Genomic DNA, 18,463 nt, shown 5'->3' with positions numbered 1-18,463 from the left:
TTTATGATTTTGTTGGGTGACAACACTAAATATCTGGCTACCCGGAGGATTGTCCGTCCATCCGAATAGAATCATTTCCGGTATAAAGGATTTTCTTTGTTTTAAAAAAACTCCATCATGTCGGGGGGCAAAGTGCCTATACAAATCACGTATTTGCTCAATAATAACCGTTGTGTTTGCATGGTTCTGTGTTAATTTACTAACAACCAGAAATGGTTTTATGAAGGTGGGGAGGTTTATTTTGTCCGCAACAAAGGGGGAGGAATATTGTCGACGCACAGCGTCTCCGGCTGCATGCCCAGAGACCTGAGCTGGCAGACTACACAACAAGAGTCTACTTTTGCCGTAATGGGGGAGAAACCGTTGAAGATGTAAGTTACAGTTATAATTCATAGTTATTTATTATCTTCCCCTAACTTTTGGTAGTAACGGTCAAAGTTATAACCTAATAAAACGACCTAGCAGTGAGAGTAAACCACAAGCCGTGTAGGTAACTAGATGGCTACGCTTGTCAAGTTGTCCAGTTTCTTCATGAGAAAGTACACTTGCTGTTTGAATAAATAATGCGCATAACTAGCTAGCTACAATTTCAATACTGTTTAATCTATTCCAGCCTCGCATGTGGTGATGTAGAAGGAAGCATCAATGCTGTGTTTAACCGCGTCCGGACCATCCAGAAGAAGAGCGGGCAGTTTGATGTAAGTCCTCACCACACAAACACACTCGCACATCCTATCAGTATGTCATCTCCTATTCTCTCTGCAGCTGCTGCTGTGTGTAGGAAACTTCTTCGGTTCGTCTCCAGGAGCTCAGGCTGAATGGCAGGAGTACAAATCTGGAGCAAAGAAAGGTAACCTATTGTGGGTCTGGAGTTAGGAACTGCATTGTGGGTCTGGAGTTAGGAACGACATTGTGGGTCTGGAGTTAGGAACTGCATTGTGGGTCTGGAGTTAGGAACGGCATTGTGGGTCTGGAGTTAGGAACGACATTGTGGGTCTGGAGTTAGGAACTGCATTGTGGGTCTGGAGTTAGGAACTGCATTGTGGGTCTGGAGTTAGGAACGGCATTGTTTTGACTTTGTTGTTGCAGCTCCCATCCACACCTACATCCTGGGAGCAGCCAGCCAGGAAACCCTCCGCTTCTTCCCCAGTGCTGACGGCTGTGAGCTGGCAGACAACATCACCTACCTGGGTAAGAGTAGACTCTGACCCCTGACCCTGAGTAGACTGACATCCCCTACCTGGGTAAGAGTAGACTCTGACCCCTGACCCTGAGTAGACTGACATCACCTACCTGGGTAAGAGTAGACTCTGACCCCTGACCCTGAGTAGACTGACATCACCTACCTGGGTAAGAGTAGACTCTGACCCCTGACCCTGAGTAGACTGACATCCCCTACCCGGGTAAGAGTAGACTCTGACCCTGAGTAGACTGACATCACCTACCTGGGTAAGAGTAGACTCTGACCTCTGACCCTGAGTAGACTGACATCACCTACCTGGGTAAGAGTAGACTCTGACACTGAGTAGACTGACATCACCTACCTGGGTAAGAGTAGACTCTGACCCTGAGTAGACTGACATCACCTACCTGGGTAAGAGTAGACTCTGACCCTGAGTAGACTGACATCACCTACCTGGGTAAGAGTAGACTCTGACCCTGAGTAGACTGACATCACCTACCTGGGTAAGAGTAGACTCTGACCTCTGACCCTACCTGGGTAAGAGTAGACTCTGACCCTACCTGGGTAAGAGTAGACTCTGACCTCTGACCCTACCTGGGTAATACTGCTCTGTATTTTCACTGCTGTTTCACAGGCTTGACCACAACATACAGTGCCTTGCGAAAGTATTCGCCCCCCTTGAACTTTGCGACCTTTTGCCACATTTCAGGCTTCAAACATAAAGATATAAAACTGCATTTTTTTGTGAAGAATCAACAACAAGTGGGACACAATCATGAAGTGGAACGACATTTATTGGATATTTCAAACTTTAACAAATCAAAAACTGAAAAATTGGGCGTGCAAAATTATTCAGCCCCCTTAAGTTAATACTTTGTAGCGCCACCTTTTGCTGCGATTACAGCTGTAAGTCGCTTGGGGTATGTCTCTATCAGTTTTGCACATCGAGAGACTGACATTTTTTCCCATTCCTCCTTGCAAAACAGCTCGAGCTCAGTGAGGTTGGATGGAGAGCATTTGTGAACAGCAGTTTTCAGTTCTTTCCACAGATTCTCGATTGGATTCAGGTCTGGACTTTGACTTGGCCATTCTAACACCTGGATATGTTTATTTTTGAACCATTCCATTGTAGATTTTGCTTTATGTTTTGGATCATTGTCTTGTTGGAAGACATCTTCGTCCCAGTCTCAGGTCTTTTGCAGACTCCATCAGGTTTTCTTCCAGAATGGTCCTGTATTTGGCTCCATCCATCTTCCCATCAATTTTAACCATCTTCCCTGTCCCTGCTGAAGAAAAGCAGGCCCAAACCATGATGCTGCCACCACCATGTTTGACAGTGGGGATGGTGTGTTCAGCTGTGTTGCTTTTACGCCAAACATAACGTTTTGCATTGTTGCCAAAAAGTTCAATTTTGGTTTCATCTGACCAGAGCACCTTCTTCCACATGTTTGGTGTGTCTCCCAGGTGGCTTGTGGCAAACTTTAAACGACACTTTTTATGGATATCTTTAAGAAATGGCTTTCTTCTTGCCACTCTTCCATAAAGGCCAGATTTGTGCAATATATGACTGATTGTTGTCCTATGGACAGAGTCTCCCACCTCAGCTGTAGATCTCTGCCGTTCATCCAGAGTGATCATGGGCCTCTTGGCTGCATCTCTGATCAGTCTTCTCCTTGTATGAGCTGAAAGTTTAGAGGGACGGCCAGGTCTTGGTAGATTTGCAGTGGTCTGATACTCCTTCCATTTCAATATTATCGCTTGCACAGTGCTCCTTGGGATGTTTAAAGCTTGGGAAATCTTTTTGTATCCAAATCCGGCTTTACACTTCTTCACAACAGTATCTCGGACCTGCCTGGTGTGTTCCTTGTTCTTCATGATGCTCTCTGCGCTTTTAACGGGCCTCTGAGACTATCACAGTGCAGGTGCATTTATACGGAGACTTGATTACACACAGGTGGATTGTATTTATCATCATTAGTCATTTAGGTCAACATTGGATCATTCAGAGATCCTCACTGAACTTCTGGAGAGAGTTTGCTGCACTGAAAGTAAAGGGGCTGAATAATTTTGCACGCCCAATTTTTCAGTTTTTGATTTGTTAAAAAAGTTTGAAATATCCAATAAATGTCGTTCCACTTCATGATTGTGTCCCACTTGTTGTTGATTATTCACAGAAAAATACAGTTTTATATCTTTGTTTGAAGCCTGAAATGTGGCAAAAGGTCGCAAAGTTCAAGGGGGCCGAATACTTTCGCAAGGCACTGTATATCTCTCTCAATTTCTCACTTACTCACACACTCACACTCTCTCCCTCACTATGTGTGTCAGGTCGTCGTGGCGTTTTCACTGGGGCGTCAGGCCTGCAGATAGCATATGTGAGTGGTCGTGAGGGGCAGCAGGATCCGACTCCAGCTCACTGCTTCTCTCCTAAAGACCTCACTCAGCTGGTGGAGCCACTGATTAGCAACAACCAGTTCAGAGGAGTGGACATCCTGCTGACATCACAGTGGCCCCGCGGAGTCTGGCAGTACGCCAACAGCCCCGTAAGACACTCCAACTACACTCATCAGCACCTGACTACCCTCATCAGCACCTGACTACCCTCATCAGCACCTGACTACCCTCATCAGCACCTGACTACCCTCATCAGCACCTGACTACCCTCATCAGCTCCTGACTACCCGTCCTCCGTCTAACCTGACTACCCGTCCTCCGTCTAACCTGACTACCCGTCCTCCGTCTAACCTAACTACCCGTCCTCCGTCTAACCTGACTACCCGTCCTCCGTCTAACCTGACTACCCGTCCTCCGTCTAACCTAACTACCCGTCCTCCGTCTAACCTAACTACCCGTCCTCCGTCTAACCTAACTACCCGTCCTCCGTCTAACCTAACTACCCGTCCTCCGTCTAACCTAACTACCCGTCCTCCGTCTAACCTAACTACCCGTCCTCCGTCTAACCTAACTACCCGTCCTCCGTCTAACCTAACTACCCGTCCTCCGTCTAACCTAACTACCCGTCCTCCGTCTAACCTAACTACCCGTCCTCCGTCTAACCTAACTACCCGTCCTCCGTCTAACCTAACTACCCGTCCTCCGTCTAACCTAACTACCCGTCCTCCGTCTAACCTAACTACCCGTCCTCCGTCTAACCTAACTACCCGTCCTCCGTCTAACCTAACTACCCGTCCTCCGTCTAACCTAACTACCCGTCCTCCGTCTAACCTAACTACCCGTCCTCCGTCTAACCTAACTACCCGTCCTCCGTCTAACCTAACTACCCGTCCTCCGTCTAACCTAACTACCCGTCCTCCGTCTAACCTAACTACCCGTCCTCCGTCTAACCTAACTACCCCCCCGTCTAACCTCACTACCCGTCCTCCGTCTAACCTAACTACCCGTCCTCCGTCTAACCTAACTACCCCCCCGTCTAACCTCACTACCCCCCCCCCCCCGTCTAACCTCACTACCCCCCCCCGTCTAACCTCACTACCCCCCCCCCCCCCCGTCTAACCTCACTATCCCCCCCCCGTCTAACCTCACTATCCCCCCCCCCCCCCCCCGTCTAACCTCACTATCCCCCCACCCTCCGTCTAACCTCACTACCCCCCCCCTCCGTCTAACCTAACTACCCCCCCCCCCGTCTAAGCTCACTATCCCCCCCTCCGTCTAACCTCACTATCCCCCCCTCCGTCTAACCTCACTACCCCCTCCTCACTACCCCCCCCCCACTACCCCCCCCCCCCGTCTAACCTCACTACCCCGTCTAACCTCACTATCCCCCCCGTCTAACCTCACTATCCCCCCCGTCTAACCTCACTACCCCCCCTCCGTCTAACCTCACTACCCCCCCTCCGTCTAACCTCACTACCCCCCCTCCGTCTAACCTCACTACCCCCCCTCCGTCTAACCTCACTACCCCCCCTCCGTCTAACCTCACTACCCCCCCTCCGTCTAACCTCACTACCCCTCCCCCGTCTAAGCTCACTACCCCCCCCCCCCCCCCCCCCCCCGTCTAACCTCAGTACCCCCCCGTCTAACCTCACTATCCCCCCTCCGTCTAACCTCACTACCCCCCTCCTCACTACCCCCCCCCCCCCCCCCCCGTCTAATCTCACTACCCCCCCTCCTCCGTCTAACCTCACTACCCCCCCTCCGTCTAACCTCACTACCACACCCCCTCCGTCTAACCTCACTACCACACCCCCTCCGTCTAACCTCACTACCACACCCCCTCCGTCTAACCTCACTACCACACCCCCTCCGTCTAACCTCACTACCACACCCCCTCCGTCTAACCTCACTACCCCCCCCCCCCCTCCGTCTAACCTCACTACCCCCCCCCCTCCGTCTAACCTCACTACCCCCCCCTCCGTCTAATCTCACTACCCCCCCTCCTCCGTCTAACCTCACTACCCCCCTCCGTCTAACCTCACTACCCCCCCTCCGTCTAACCTCACTACCCTCCCCCCCCTCCGTCTAACCTCACTACCCCCCCCCCCTCCGTCTAACCTCACTACCCCCCCCCCTCCGTCTAACCTCACTACCACACCCCCTCCGTCTAACCTCACTACCACACCCCCTCCGTCTAACCTCACTACCCCCCCCCTCCGTCTAACCTCACTACCCCTCTAACTAGCCCCGCTACCCTCTAACAACCCTTTAACTAGCCCCGCTACCCTCTAACTAGCCCACTACCATCTAACAACCCTCTAACTAGCCCCGCTACCCTCTAACAACCCTCTAACTAGCCCCGCTACCCTTTAACAACCCTCTAACTAGCCCCGCTACCTTCCAACAACCCCCGCTACCCTCTAACAACCTTCCAACAACCCCCGCTACCCTCTAACAACCCTCTAACTAGCCCCGCTACCCTTTAACAACCCTCTAACTAGCCCCGCTACCCTCTAACGAGCCCCGCTACCCTCTAACTAGCCCCGCTACCCTCTAACAACCCTCTAACTAGCCCTGCTACCCTCTAACTAGCCCTGCTACCCTCTAACTAGCCCTGCTACCCTCTAACTAGCCCCGCTACCCTCTAACAACCCTCTAACTAGCCCCGCTACCCTCTAACTAGCCCCGCTACCCTCTAACTAGCCCCGCTACCCAATAGCTAGCAGCCTCAGATGCTGTGTGTTTGACCCAGCTAAACAGTGTTGTTTATTTTAAACTAAACTTTTCTTTGTTTCAGGAAGTCAACACTAAGTTCTGTGGAACGACCTCTATCTCCCACCTGGCTTACAAGCTGAAGCCTCGCTACCACTTTGCTGCGGTAGAAGGAGTTCACTATGAGAGACTACCTTACAGGTACACACTATCACACACACAACACAACCTTACAGGGTAATTCACACTGTATATAAACTACCATACTACCACTTTGCTGCGGTAGAAGGAGTTCACTATGAGAGACTACCTTACAGGTACACACTATCACACACACAACACAACCTTACAGGGTAATTCACACTGTATATAAACTACCATACTACCACTTTGCTGCGGTAGAGGGCGTTAACGTGTGTGTGCGTGTGTGTTTTTGTGTAGGAATCATGTTGTTCTTCAGGAGAATACTCAGCACGTCAGCAGATTTATCGCCCTGGCAACCGTCAACAACCCAGAGAAGAGAAAGGTGAGGTCTCACTGTATTGGAGGATGTTATTGACCACTCCCCTCTCTGTAGTGGAGGATATTATTGACCACTCCCCTCTCTGTTGTGGAGGATGTTGTTGACCACTCCCCTCTGTAGTGGAGGATGCTGTTGACCACTCCCCTCTCTGTAGTGGAGGATGTTGTTGACCACTCCCCTCTCTGTAGTGGAGGATGTTGTTGACCACTCCCCTCTCTGTAGTGGAGGATGTTGTTGACCACTCCCCTCTCTGTAGTGGAGGATGTTATTGACCACTCCCCTCTCTGTAGTGGAGGATGTTATTGACCACTCCCCTCTCTGTAGTGGAGGATGTTATTGACCACTCCCCTCTCTGTAGTGGAGGATGTTGTTGACCACTCCCCTCTCTGTAGTGGAGGATGTTGTTGACCACTCCCCTCTCTGTAGTGGAGGATGTTGTTGACCACTCCCCTCTCTGTAGTGGAGGATGCTGTTGACCACTCCCCTCTCTGTAGTGGAGGATGTTGTTGACCACTCCCCTCTCTGTAGTGGAGGATGTTGTTGACCACTCCCCTCTCTGTAGTGGAGGATGTTGTTGACCACTCCCCTTTCTGTAGTGGAGGATGTTGTTGACCACTCCCCTCTCTGTAGTGGAGGATGTTGTTGACCACTCCCCTCTCTGTAGTGGAGGATGTTGTTGACCACTCCCCTCTCTGTAGTGGAGGATGTTATTGACCACTCCCCTCTCTGTAGTGGAGGATGTTATTGACCACTCCCCTCTCTGTAGTGGAGGATGCTGTTGACCACTCCCCTCTCTGTAGTGGAGGATGTTGTTGACCACTCCCCTCTCTGTAGTGGAGGATGTTGTTGACCACTCCCCTCTCTGTAGTGGAGGATGTTATTGACCACTCCCCTCTCTGTAGTGGAGGATGCTGTTGACCACTCCCCTCTCTGTAGTGGAGGATGTTGTTGACCACTCCCCTCTCTGTAGTGGAGGATGTTGTTGACCACTCCCCTCTCTGTAGTGGAGGATGTTGTTGACCACTCCCCTCTCTGTAGTGGAGGATGTTGTTGACCACTCCCCTCTCTGTAGTGGAGGATGTTGTTGACCACTCCCCTCTCTGTAGTGGAGGATGTTGTTGACCACTCCCCTCTCTGTAGTGGAGGATGTTGTTGACCACTCCCCTCTCTGTAGTGGAGGATGCTGTTGACCACTCCCCTCTGTAGTGGAGGATGTTATTGACCACTCCCCTCTCTGTAGTGGAGGATGTTGTTGACCACTCCCCTTTCTGTAGTGGAGGATGTTGTTGACCACTCCCCTCTCTGTAGTGGAGGATGCTGTTGACCACTCCCCTCTCTGTAGTGGAGGATGTTGTTGACCACTCCCCTCTCTGTAGTGGAGGATGTTATTGACCACTCCCCTCTCTGTAGTGGAGGATGTTGTTGACCACTCCCCTCTCTGTAGTGGAGGATGTTGTTGACCACTCCCCTCTCTGTAGTGGAGGATGTTGTTGACCACTCCCCTCTCTGTAGTGGAGGATGTTGTTGACCACTCCCCTCTCTGTAGTGGAGGATGTTGTTGACCACTCCCCTCTCTGTAGTGGAGGATGTTGTTGACCACTCCCCTCTCTGTAGTGGAGGATGTTGTTGACCACTCCCCTCTCTGTAGTGGAGGATGCTGTTGACCACTCCCCTCTCTGTAGTGGAGGATGTTGTTGACCACTCCCCTCTCTGTAGTGGAGGATGTTGTTGACCACTCCCCTTTCTGTAGTGGAGGATGTTGTTGACCACTCCCCTCTCTGTAGTGGAGGATGTTGTTGACCACTCCCCTCTCTGTAGTGGAGGATGCTGTTGACCACTCCCCTCTCTGTAGTGGAGGATGTTGTTGACCACTCCCCTCTCTGTAGTGGAGGATGTTATTGACCACTCCCCTCTCTGTAGTGGAGGATGTTGTTGACCACTCCCCTCTCTGTAGTGGAGGATGCTGTTGACCACTCCCCTCTGTAGTGGAGGATGTTATTGACCACTCCCCTCTCTGTAGTGGAGGATGCTGTTGACCACTCCCCTCTCTGTAGTGGAGGATGTTATTGACCACTCCCCTCTCTGTAGTGGAGGATGCTGTTGACCACTCCCCTCTCTGTAGTGGAGGATGTTATTGACCACTCCCCTCTCTGTAGTGGAGGATGTTGTTGACCACTCCCCTCTCTGTAGTGGAGGATGTTGTTGACCACTCCCCTCTCTGTAGTGGAGGATGTTATTGACCACTCCCCTCTCTGTAGTGGAGGATGTTATTGACCACTCCCCTCTCTGTAGTGGAGGATGTTATTGACCACTCCCCTCTCTGTAGTGGAGGATGTTGTTGACCACTCCCCTCTCTGTAGTGGAGGATGTTGTTGACCACTCCCCTCTCTGTAGTGGAGGATGTTGTTGACCACTCCCCTCTCTGTAGTGGAGGATGTTGTTGACCACTCCCCTCTCTGTAGTGGAGGATGTTGTTGACCACTCCCCTCTCTGTAGTGGAGGATGCTGTTGACCACTCCCCTCTGTAGTGGAGGATGTTATTGACCACTCCCCTCTCTGTAGTGGAGGATGTTGTTTACCACTCCCCTTTCTGTAGTGGAGGATGTTGTTGACCACTCCCCTCTCTGTAGTGGAGGATGCTGTTGACCACTCCCCTCTCTGTAGTGGAGGATGTTGTTGACCACTCCCCTCTCTGTAGTGGAGGATGTTATTGACCACTCCCCTCTCTGTAGTGGAGGATGTTGTTGACCACTCCCCTCTCTGTAGTGGAGGATGTTGTTGACCACTCCCCTCTCTGTAGTGGAGGATGTTGTTGACCACTCCCCTCTCTGTAGTGGAGGATGTTGTTGACCACTCCCCTCTCTGTAGTGGAGGATGTTGTTGACCACTCCCCTCTCTGTAGTGGAGGATGTTGTTGACCACTCCCCTCTCTGTAGTGGAGGATGTTGTTGACCACTCCCCTCTCTGTAGTGGAGGATGCTGTTGACCACTCCCCTCTCTGTAGTGGAGGATGTTGTTGACCACTCCCCTCTCTGTAGTGGAGGATGTTGTTGACCACTCCCCTTTCTGTAGTGGAGGATGTTGTTGACCACTCCCCTCTCTGTAGTGGAGGATGTTGTTGACCACTCCCCTCTCTGTAGTGGAGGATGCTGTTGACCACTCCCCTCTCTGTAGTGGAGGATGTTGTTGACCACTCCCCTCTCTGTAGTGGAGGATGTTATTGACCACTCCCCTCTCTGTAGTGGAGGATGTTGTTGACCACTCCCCTCTCTGTAGTGGAGGATGCTGTTGACCACTCCCCTCTGTAGTGGAGGATGCTGTTGACCACTCCCCTCTCTGTAGTGGAGGATGCTGTTGACCACTCCCCTCTCTGTAGTGGAGGATGTTATTGACCACTCCCCTCTCTGTAGTGGAGGATGCTGTTGACCACTCCCCTCTCTGTAGTGGAGGATGTTATTGACCACTCCCCTCTCTGTAGTGGAGGATGTTGTTGACCACTCCCCTCTCTGTAGTGGAGGATGTTGTTGACCACTCCCCTCTCTGTAGTGGAGGATGTTATTGACCACTCCCCTCTCTGTAGTGGAGGATGTTATTGACCACTCCCCTCTCTGTAGTGGAGGATGTTATTGACCACTCCCCTCTCTGTAGTGGAGGATGTTGTTGACCACTCCCCTCTCTGTAGTGGAGGATGTTGTTGACCACTCCCCTCTCTGTAGTGGAGGATGTTGTTGACCACTCCCCTCTCTGTAGTGGAGGATGCTGTTGACCACTCCCCTCTCTGTAGTGGAGGATGTTGTTGACCACTCCCCTCTCTGTAGTGGAGGATGTTGTTGACCACTCCCCTCTCTGTAGTGGAGGATGTTGTTGACCACTCCCCTCTCTGTAGTGGAGGATGTTGTTGACCACTCCCCTTTCTGTAGTGGAGGATGTTGTTGACCACTCCCCTCTCTGTAGTGGAGGATGTTGTTGACCACTCCCCTCTCTGTAGTGGAGGATGTTGTTGACCACTCCCCTCTCTGTAGTGGAGGATGTTATTGACCACTCCCCTCTCTGTAGTGGAGGATGTTATTGACCACTCCCCTCTCTGTAGTGGAGGATGTTATTGACCACTCCCCTCTCTGTAGTGGAGGATGCTGTTGACCACTCCCCTCTCTGTAGTGGAGGATGTTGTTGACCACTCCCCTCTCTGTAGTGGAGGATGTTGTTGACCACTCCCCTCTCTGTAGTGGAGGATGTTATTGACCACTCCCCTCTCTGTAGTGGAGGATGCTGTTGACCACTCCCCTCTCTGTAGTGGAGGATGTTGTTGACCACTCCCCTCTCTGTAGTGGAGGATGTTGTTGACCACTCCCCTCTCTGTAGTGGAGGATGTTGTTGACCACTCCCCTCTCTGTAGTGGAGGATGTTGTTGACCACTCCCCTCTCTGTAGTGGAGGATGTTGTTGACCACTCCCCTCTCTGTAGTGGAGGATGCTGTTGACCACTCCCCTCTGTAGTGGAGGATGTTATTGACCACTCCCCTCTCTGTAGTGGAGGATGTTGTTGACCACTCCCCTTTCTGTAGTGGAGGATGTTGTTGACCACTCCCCTCTCTGTAGTGGAGGATGCTGTTGACCACTCCCCTCTCTGTAGTGGAGGATGTTGTTGACCACTCCCCTCTCTGTAGTGGAGGATGTTGTTGACCACTCCCCTCTCTGTAGTGGAGGATGTTGTTGACCACTCCCCTCTCTGTAGTGGAGGATGTTGTTGACCACTCCCCTCTCTGTAGTGGAGGATGTTGTTGACCACTCCCCTCTCTGTAGTGGAGGATGTTGTTGACCACTCCCCTCTCTGTAGTGGAGGATGTTGTTGACCACTCCCCTCTCTGTAGTGGAGGATGTTGTTGACCACTCCCCTCTCTGTAGTGGAGGATGTTGTTGACCACTCCCCTCTCTGTAGTGGAGGATGCTGTTGACCACTCCCCTCTCTGTAGTGGAGGATGTTATTGACCACTCCCCTCTCTGTAGTGGAGGATGTTGTTGACCACTCCCCTTTCTGTAGTGGAGGATGTTGTTGACCACTCCCCTCTCTGTAGTGGAGGATGTTGTTGACCACTCCCCTCTCTGTAGTGGAGGATGCTATTGACCACTCCCCTCTCTGTAGTGGAGGATGTTGTTGACCACTCCCCTCTCTGTAGTGGAGGATGTTATTGACCACTCCCCTCTCTGTAGTGGAGGATGTTGTTGACCACTCCCCTCTCTGTAGTGGAGGATGCTGTTGACCACTCCCCTCTGTAGTGGAGGATGTTATTGACCACTCCCCTCTCTGTAGTGGAGGATGCTGTTGACCACTCCCCTCTCTGTAGTGGAGGATGTTATTGACCACTCCCCTCTCTGTAGTGGAGGATGCTGTTGACCACTCCCCTCTCTGTAGTGGAGGATGCTGTTGACCACTCCCCTCTCTGTAGTGGAGGATGCTGTTGACCACTCCCCTCTCTGTAGTGGAGGATGTTGTTGACCACTCCCCTCTCTGTAGTGGAGGATGTTATTGACCACTCCCCTCTCTGTAGTGGAGGATGTTGTTGACCACTCCCCTCTCTGTAGTGGAGGATGCTGTTGACCACTCCCCTCTCTGTAGTGGAGGATGCTGTTGACCACTCCCCTCTCTGTAGTGGAGGATGTTGTTGACCACTCCCCTCTCTGTAGTGGAGGATGTTGTTGACCACTCCCCTCTCTGTAGTGGAGGATGCTGTTGACCACTGGCAGCTTCATTAAATAGTACCCACAAACACCAGAGTTCCTCTGTCCAGTGTCTGTGTTCATTTGCCCATCTTAATATTTTTTTTTTGTTGGCCAGAAGGCAGCATCCCGGTGTCGCCTCTTCACTGTTGAGGCTGATGTTTTGCGGGTACTATTTAATGAAGCTGCCAGTTGAGGACTTGTGAGGCGTCTGTTTCCCAAACTAGACACTCTAATATTCTTGCTCTGTTGTGCACCGGGGCCTCCCACTCCTCTTTCTATTCTGTTTAGAGCCAGTTTGCGCTGTTCTGTGAAGGGAGTAGAACACAGCATTGTACGAGATCTTCAGTTTCTTGCCAATTTCGCGCATGGAATAGCCTTAATTTCTCAGAACAAGAATAGACCGACGAGTTTCAGTAGAAAGTGCTTTGTTTCTGGCCATTTTGAGCCTGTAATCGAACCCACAGATGCTGTTTCTCCAGATACTCAACTAGTCAAATGAAGGCCAGTTTTACTGCTTCTTTAATCAGTACAACAGTTTTCAGCTGTGATAATATAATTGCAAAATGGTTTTCTAATGATCAATTAGCCTAATTAATAAATTAAAATGATAAACGTGGATTAGCTAACACAATGTGCCATTGGAACACAGGAGTGATGGTTGCTGATAATGGGCCCCTGTACGCCTATGTAGATATTCCATAAAAAATCAGCAGTTTCCAGCTACAATAGTCATTTACTATATTAACAATGTCTACACTGTGTTTCTGATCAATTTGATGTTATTTTAATGGACAAAAATGTTGCTTTTCTTTAAAAAACAAGGACATTTCTAAGTGATCCCAAACTTTTGAACGGTAGTATACCAGGACATATTGTATGTAGAACCTCTATGTATCTGTGTATCTCTCTCTCTAGTACCAGGATGGGTTCAACATAGTGAGGAGCAGGGAGGCATCTGAGCTGGCTTAGGGGTTAATATTGTGTCTCTCTCTCTAGTACCAGGATGGGTTCAACATAGTGAGGAGCAGGGAGGCATCTGAGCTGGCTTAGGGGTTAATATTGTGTCTCTCTCTCTAGTACCAGGATGGGTTCAACATAGTGAGGAGCAGGGAGGCATCTGAGCTGGCTTAGGGGTTAATATTGTCTCTCTCTCTCCAGTACCAGGATGGGTTCAACATAGTGAGGAGCAGGGAGGCATCTGAGCTGGCTTAGGGGTTAATATTGTCTCTCTCTCTCTCTAGTACCAGGATGGGTTCAACATAGTGAGGAGCAGGGAGGCATCTGAGCTGGCTTAGGGGTTAATATTGTCTCTCTCTCTCTCTAGTACCAGGATGGGTTCAACATAGTGAGGAGCAGGGAGGCATCTGAGCTGGCTTAGGGGTTAATATTGTCTCTCTCTCTCTCTAGTACCAGGATGGGTTCAACATAGTGAGGAGCAGGGAGGCATCTGAGCTGGCTTAGGGGTTAATATTGTGTCTCTCTCTCTAGTACCAGGATGGGTTCAACATAGTGAGGAGCAGGGAGGCATCTGAGCTGGCTTAGGGGTTAATATTGTGTCTCTCTCTCTAGTACCAGGATGGGTTCAACATAGTGAGGAGCAGGGAGGCATCTGAGCTGGCTTAGGGGTTAATATTGTGTCTCTCTCTCTAGTACCAGGATGGGTTCAACATAGTGAGGAGCAGGGAGGCATCTGAGCTGGCTTAGGGGTTAATATTGTGTGTCTCTCTCTAGTACCAGGATGGGTTCAACATAGTGAGGAGCAGGGAGGCATCCGAGCTGGCTTAGGGGTTAATATTGTCTCTCTCTCTAGTACCAGGATGGGTTCAACATAGTGAGGAGCAGGGAGGCATCTGAGCTGGCTTAGGGGTTAATATTGTGTCTCTCTCTCTCTAGTACCAGGATGGGTTCAACATAGTGAGGAGCAGGGAGGCATCTGAGCTGGCTTAGGGGTTAATATTGTGTCTCTCTCTCTAGTACCAGGATGGGTTCAACATAGTGAGGAGCAGGGAGGCATCTGAGCTGGCTTAGGGGTTAATATTGTGTGTCTCTCTCTAGTACCAGGATGGGTTCAACATAGTGAGGAGCAGGGAGGCATCTGAGCTGGCTTAGGGGTTAATATTGTGTCTCTCTCTCTAGTACCAGGATGGGTTCAACATAGTGAGGAGCAGGGAGGCATCTGAGCTGGCTTAGGGGTTAATATTGTGTGTCTCTCTCTAGTACCAGGATGGGTTCAACATAGTGAGGAGCAGGGAGGCATCTGAGCTGGCTTAGGGGTTAATATTGTCTCTCTCTCTCTCTAGTACCAGGATGGGTTCAACATAGTGAGGAGCAGGGAGGCATCTGAGCTGGCTTAGGGGTTAATATTGTCTCTCTCTCTCTCCAGTACCAGGATGGGTTCAACATAGTGAGGAGCAGGGAGGCATCTGAGCTGGCTTAGGGGTTAATATTGTCTCTCTCTCTCTCTAGTACCAGGATGGGTTCAACATAGTGAGGAGCAGGGAGGCATCTGAGCTGGCTTAGGGGTTAATATTGTGTCTCTCTCTCTAGTACCAGGATGGGTTCAACATAGTGAGGAGCAGGGAGGCATCTGAGCTGGCTTAGGGGTTAATATTGTGTGTCTCTCTCTAGTACCAGGATGGGTTCAACATAGTGAGGAGCAGGGAGGCATCTGAGCTGGCTTAGGGGTTAATATTGTGTCTCTCTCTCTAGTACCAGGATGGGTTCAACATAGTGAGGAGCAGGGAGGCATCTGAGCTGGCTTAGGGGTTAATATTGTGTGTCTCTCTCTAGTACCAGGATGGGTTCAACATAGTGAGGAGCAGGGAGGCATCTGAGCTGGCTTAGGGGTTAATATTGTCTCTCTCTCTCTCTAGTACCAGGATGGGTTCAACATAGTGAGGAGCAGGGAGGCATCTGAGCTGGCTTAGGGGTTAATATTGTCTCTCTCTCTCTCTCCAGTACCTGTATGCCTTCAACATTATCCCGATGAAAAGCATGGAGGCATCAGAACTGGTCAAGCAGCCTCAGGATGTCACTGAGAGCCCTTACAGCAGGATGGTTAGAGAGAACACTCTCTCTGACCTTACTGTCCAGGTACTCACACACACTCTTAGGATCTGAAAACCTCTCAGGGTTTGAATCTTCATGCTAAACAAAGGCCAACAACTAAGACACTGTATAGAGACGAGTATATGTCCACACCCCTTCAAATGAGTGTATTTGTCTATTTCGGCTGTTGCTGACATGTGTATTAAATGGAGCACACAGCCATGCGATCTCCATAGACTGATATCGGCAGTAGAATGGCCTTACTGAAGAGCTCAGTGACTTTCAACGTGGCACCGTCATAGGATGCCACCTTTCCAACAAGTCAGTTTGTCAAATTTCTGCGCTGCTAGAGCTGCCACCTTCAACTGTAAGTGCTGTTATTGTGAAGTCTAGGAGCAGTAATGGCTCAGCCGTGAAGTGGTGGTCCACACCAGCTCACAGAACGGGACTGCCGAGTGCTGAAACATGTAGCGTGTAAAAACCCTCTGTTCTCGGCTGCAGCACTCACTACCGAGTTCCTAACTGCCTCTGGAAGCAACGTCAGCACAAGAACTGTTCGCCGGGAGCTTCATGAAATGGGTTTCCATGTTTGCTAATTTATAATGAAATAAACAGAAATATCACATTTACATAAGTATTCAGACCATTTACTCAGTACTTTTGTTGAAGCACCTCTGTCAGATTACAGCCTAGTGTCTTCTTGGGTATGATGCTACAAGCTTGGCACACCTGTATTTGGGGGAGTTTCTCCCATTCTTCTCAGCAGATCCTCTCCAGCTCGGTCAGGTTGAATGGGGAGCATCGCTGCACAGCTATTTTCAGGTCTCTCCAGAGATGTTTGATTGGGTTAAATTCCCGGGCTCTGCCTGGGCCACTCGACATCCAGAGACTTGTCCCGAAGCCACTCCTGGGTTGTCTTGGCTGTGTGCTTAGGGTCGTTGTCCTGTTAGAAGGTGAACCTTCACCCCAGTCTGATGTCCTGAGCGCTCTGGAGCAAGTTTTCATCAAGGATCTCTCTGTACTTTACTCTGTTCATCTTTTCCTCAATCCTGACTAGTCTCCCAGTCCCTGCTGCTGAAAAACACCCCCACAGCACAATGCTGCCACCACCATGCTTCACTAGTCTCCCAGTCCCTGCTGCTGAAAAACACCCCCACAGCACAATGCTGCCACCCCCATGTTTCACCGTAGGGATGGTGGTTTCCTCCAGACGTGATGCTTGGTGTTCAGGACAAATAGTTGAATCTTGGTTTCGTCAAACCACAGGTCGGAGAGTCTTTCGGTGCCTTTTTGGCTAACTCCAAGCAGGCATGTGCCTTTTTATTGAGGAGTGGCTTCCGTCTGTCCACTCTACCATAAAGGCCTGGTTGGTGAAGTGCTACAGAGATGGTTGTCCTTCTGGAAGGTTCTCCCATCTCCACAGAGGAACTCTGGAGCTCTGCCAGAGTAACCATCGGGTTCTTGGTCACCTCCCTGACCAAGGCTCTTCTCCCCTTATTGCTCAGTTTGGGCAGGCGGCCAGCTCTAGGAAGAGTCTTGGTGGTTCCAAACTTCTTCCATTTAAGAATGATGGAGACCACTGTGTTCTTGGGGATCTTCAATACTGCAGAAATTGTTTTGATACCCTTCCCCAAATCTGTGTCTCGACACAATCCTGTCTCGGAGCTCTATGGACAATCCCTTCGACCTCATGGCTTGGTTTTTGCTCTGACATGCACTGTCAACTGTGGGACCTTTTTATAGACAGTTGTGAGCCTTTCCAAATGATGTCCAATCAATTGAATATACCACAGGTGGACTCCAATCAAGTTGTAGAAACATCTCAAGGATGATAAATGGAAACAGGATGCACCTGAGCTCAATTTGGAGTCTCATATCAAAGGGTCTGAATACTTAAGTAAATAAGGTATTTCTGTTTTTTTATTTTAATACATTTGCAAAAATTTCTGAACCTGATTTCGCTATGTCATTATGGGGTATTGTGTGTAGATTGCGGAGGTTTGTTTTTATTTTGGAATGAGGCTGTAACATAAGAATTTTGAAAAGGTCAAGGGTTCAGAATACTTTCCGAAGGCACTGTACATTATAGATGATTCGGTGCCTCCAACTTTGTGGCAACAGTTTGGGCAAGGTCCTTTCCTGTTTCAGCATGACCATGCCCCCGAGCACAAAGCGAGGTCCATACAGAAATGTTTTTATAGAGATCGGTGTGGAAGAACTTGACTGTCCTGGTCAGAGCCCTGACCTCAACCCCATCAAACACCTTTGGGATGAATTGGAATGGCGACTGTGAGCCAGGTCTAATCGCTCAACATCAGTGCCCGACCTCACAAATGCTCTTGTGGCTGAATCAGGAAGGAAGTCCCCACAGCAATGTTCCAACATCTAGTGGAAAGCCTTCCCAGAAGAGTGGAGGCTGTTATAGCAGTAATGTTCCAACATCTAGTCGAAAGTCTTCCCAGAAGAGTGGAAGCTGTTTTAGCAGCAAAGGGGGGGACCTACTCCATATTAATGCCCATGATTTCGCAATGAGATTTTGGACGAGCAGGTGTCCACATACTTTTGGTCATGGTAGAGTAGAAGGCCAACAACCTATAAAAGGTTTAACAGACAGACGGACATGGGAAGACCAACACGTTCTACCTTGAGGTCGGCAGCACATCTCATTCCCCTCCAGAGGAGAGGGCAACTCTAAATCGTCTTCCTGTTTCGTCCTTCCGGTGCCAAAGCATCAAGCCAGACCGTGGGGCTGAATAGACATTTAAAACAAGACTTAAGGACACTCATGATCTAAAGGCCAAATTCCAATAAGGAATAATTATCAGAAAATAGCCTTGAAAACACACACCGCTTTGACAATGCAGACGGTAAATATACACTGGA

The 18,463-nt window shown here is 49.9% G+C and overlaps 1 protein-coding gene across 1 annotated transcript in view; it reads left to right on the top strand.

Moving 5' to 3' along the window:
* LOC118947674 (CWF19-like protein 1) overlaps positions 1-18,463 on the top strand; it is a 45,399-nt gene continuing 26,936 nt past the window's right edge. The window contains exons 1-8 of the mRNA XM_036972622.1: positions 1-371; positions 614-698; positions 766-850; positions 1,090-1,191; positions 3,512-3,726; positions 6,375-6,490; positions 6,731-6,815; positions 15,491-15,625. Of these exons, the coding sequence (XP_036828517.1) occupies positions 295-371; positions 614-698; positions 766-850; positions 1,090-1,191; positions 3,512-3,726; positions 6,375-6,490; positions 6,731-6,815; positions 15,491-15,625 (900 nt within the window). The 5' untranslated portion in view covers positions 1-294. The remainder of the gene's footprint in view (positions 372-613; positions 699-765; positions 851-1,089; positions 1,192-3,511; positions 3,727-6,374; positions 6,491-6,730; positions 6,816-15,490; positions 15,626-18,463) is intronic.

The sequence above is a fragment of the Oncorhynchus mykiss genome, unplaced genomic scaffold (assembly GCF_013265735.2).
Source record: "Oncorhynchus mykiss isolate Arlee unplaced genomic scaffold, USDA_OmykA_1.1 un_scaffold_188, whole genome shotgun sequence".
Classification (NCBI taxonomy): Eukaryota; Metazoa; Chordata; class Actinopteri; order Salmoniformes; family Salmonidae; genus Oncorhynchus; species Oncorhynchus mykiss.
This window is presented reverse-complemented; position numbering and strand designations above follow the sequence as displayed.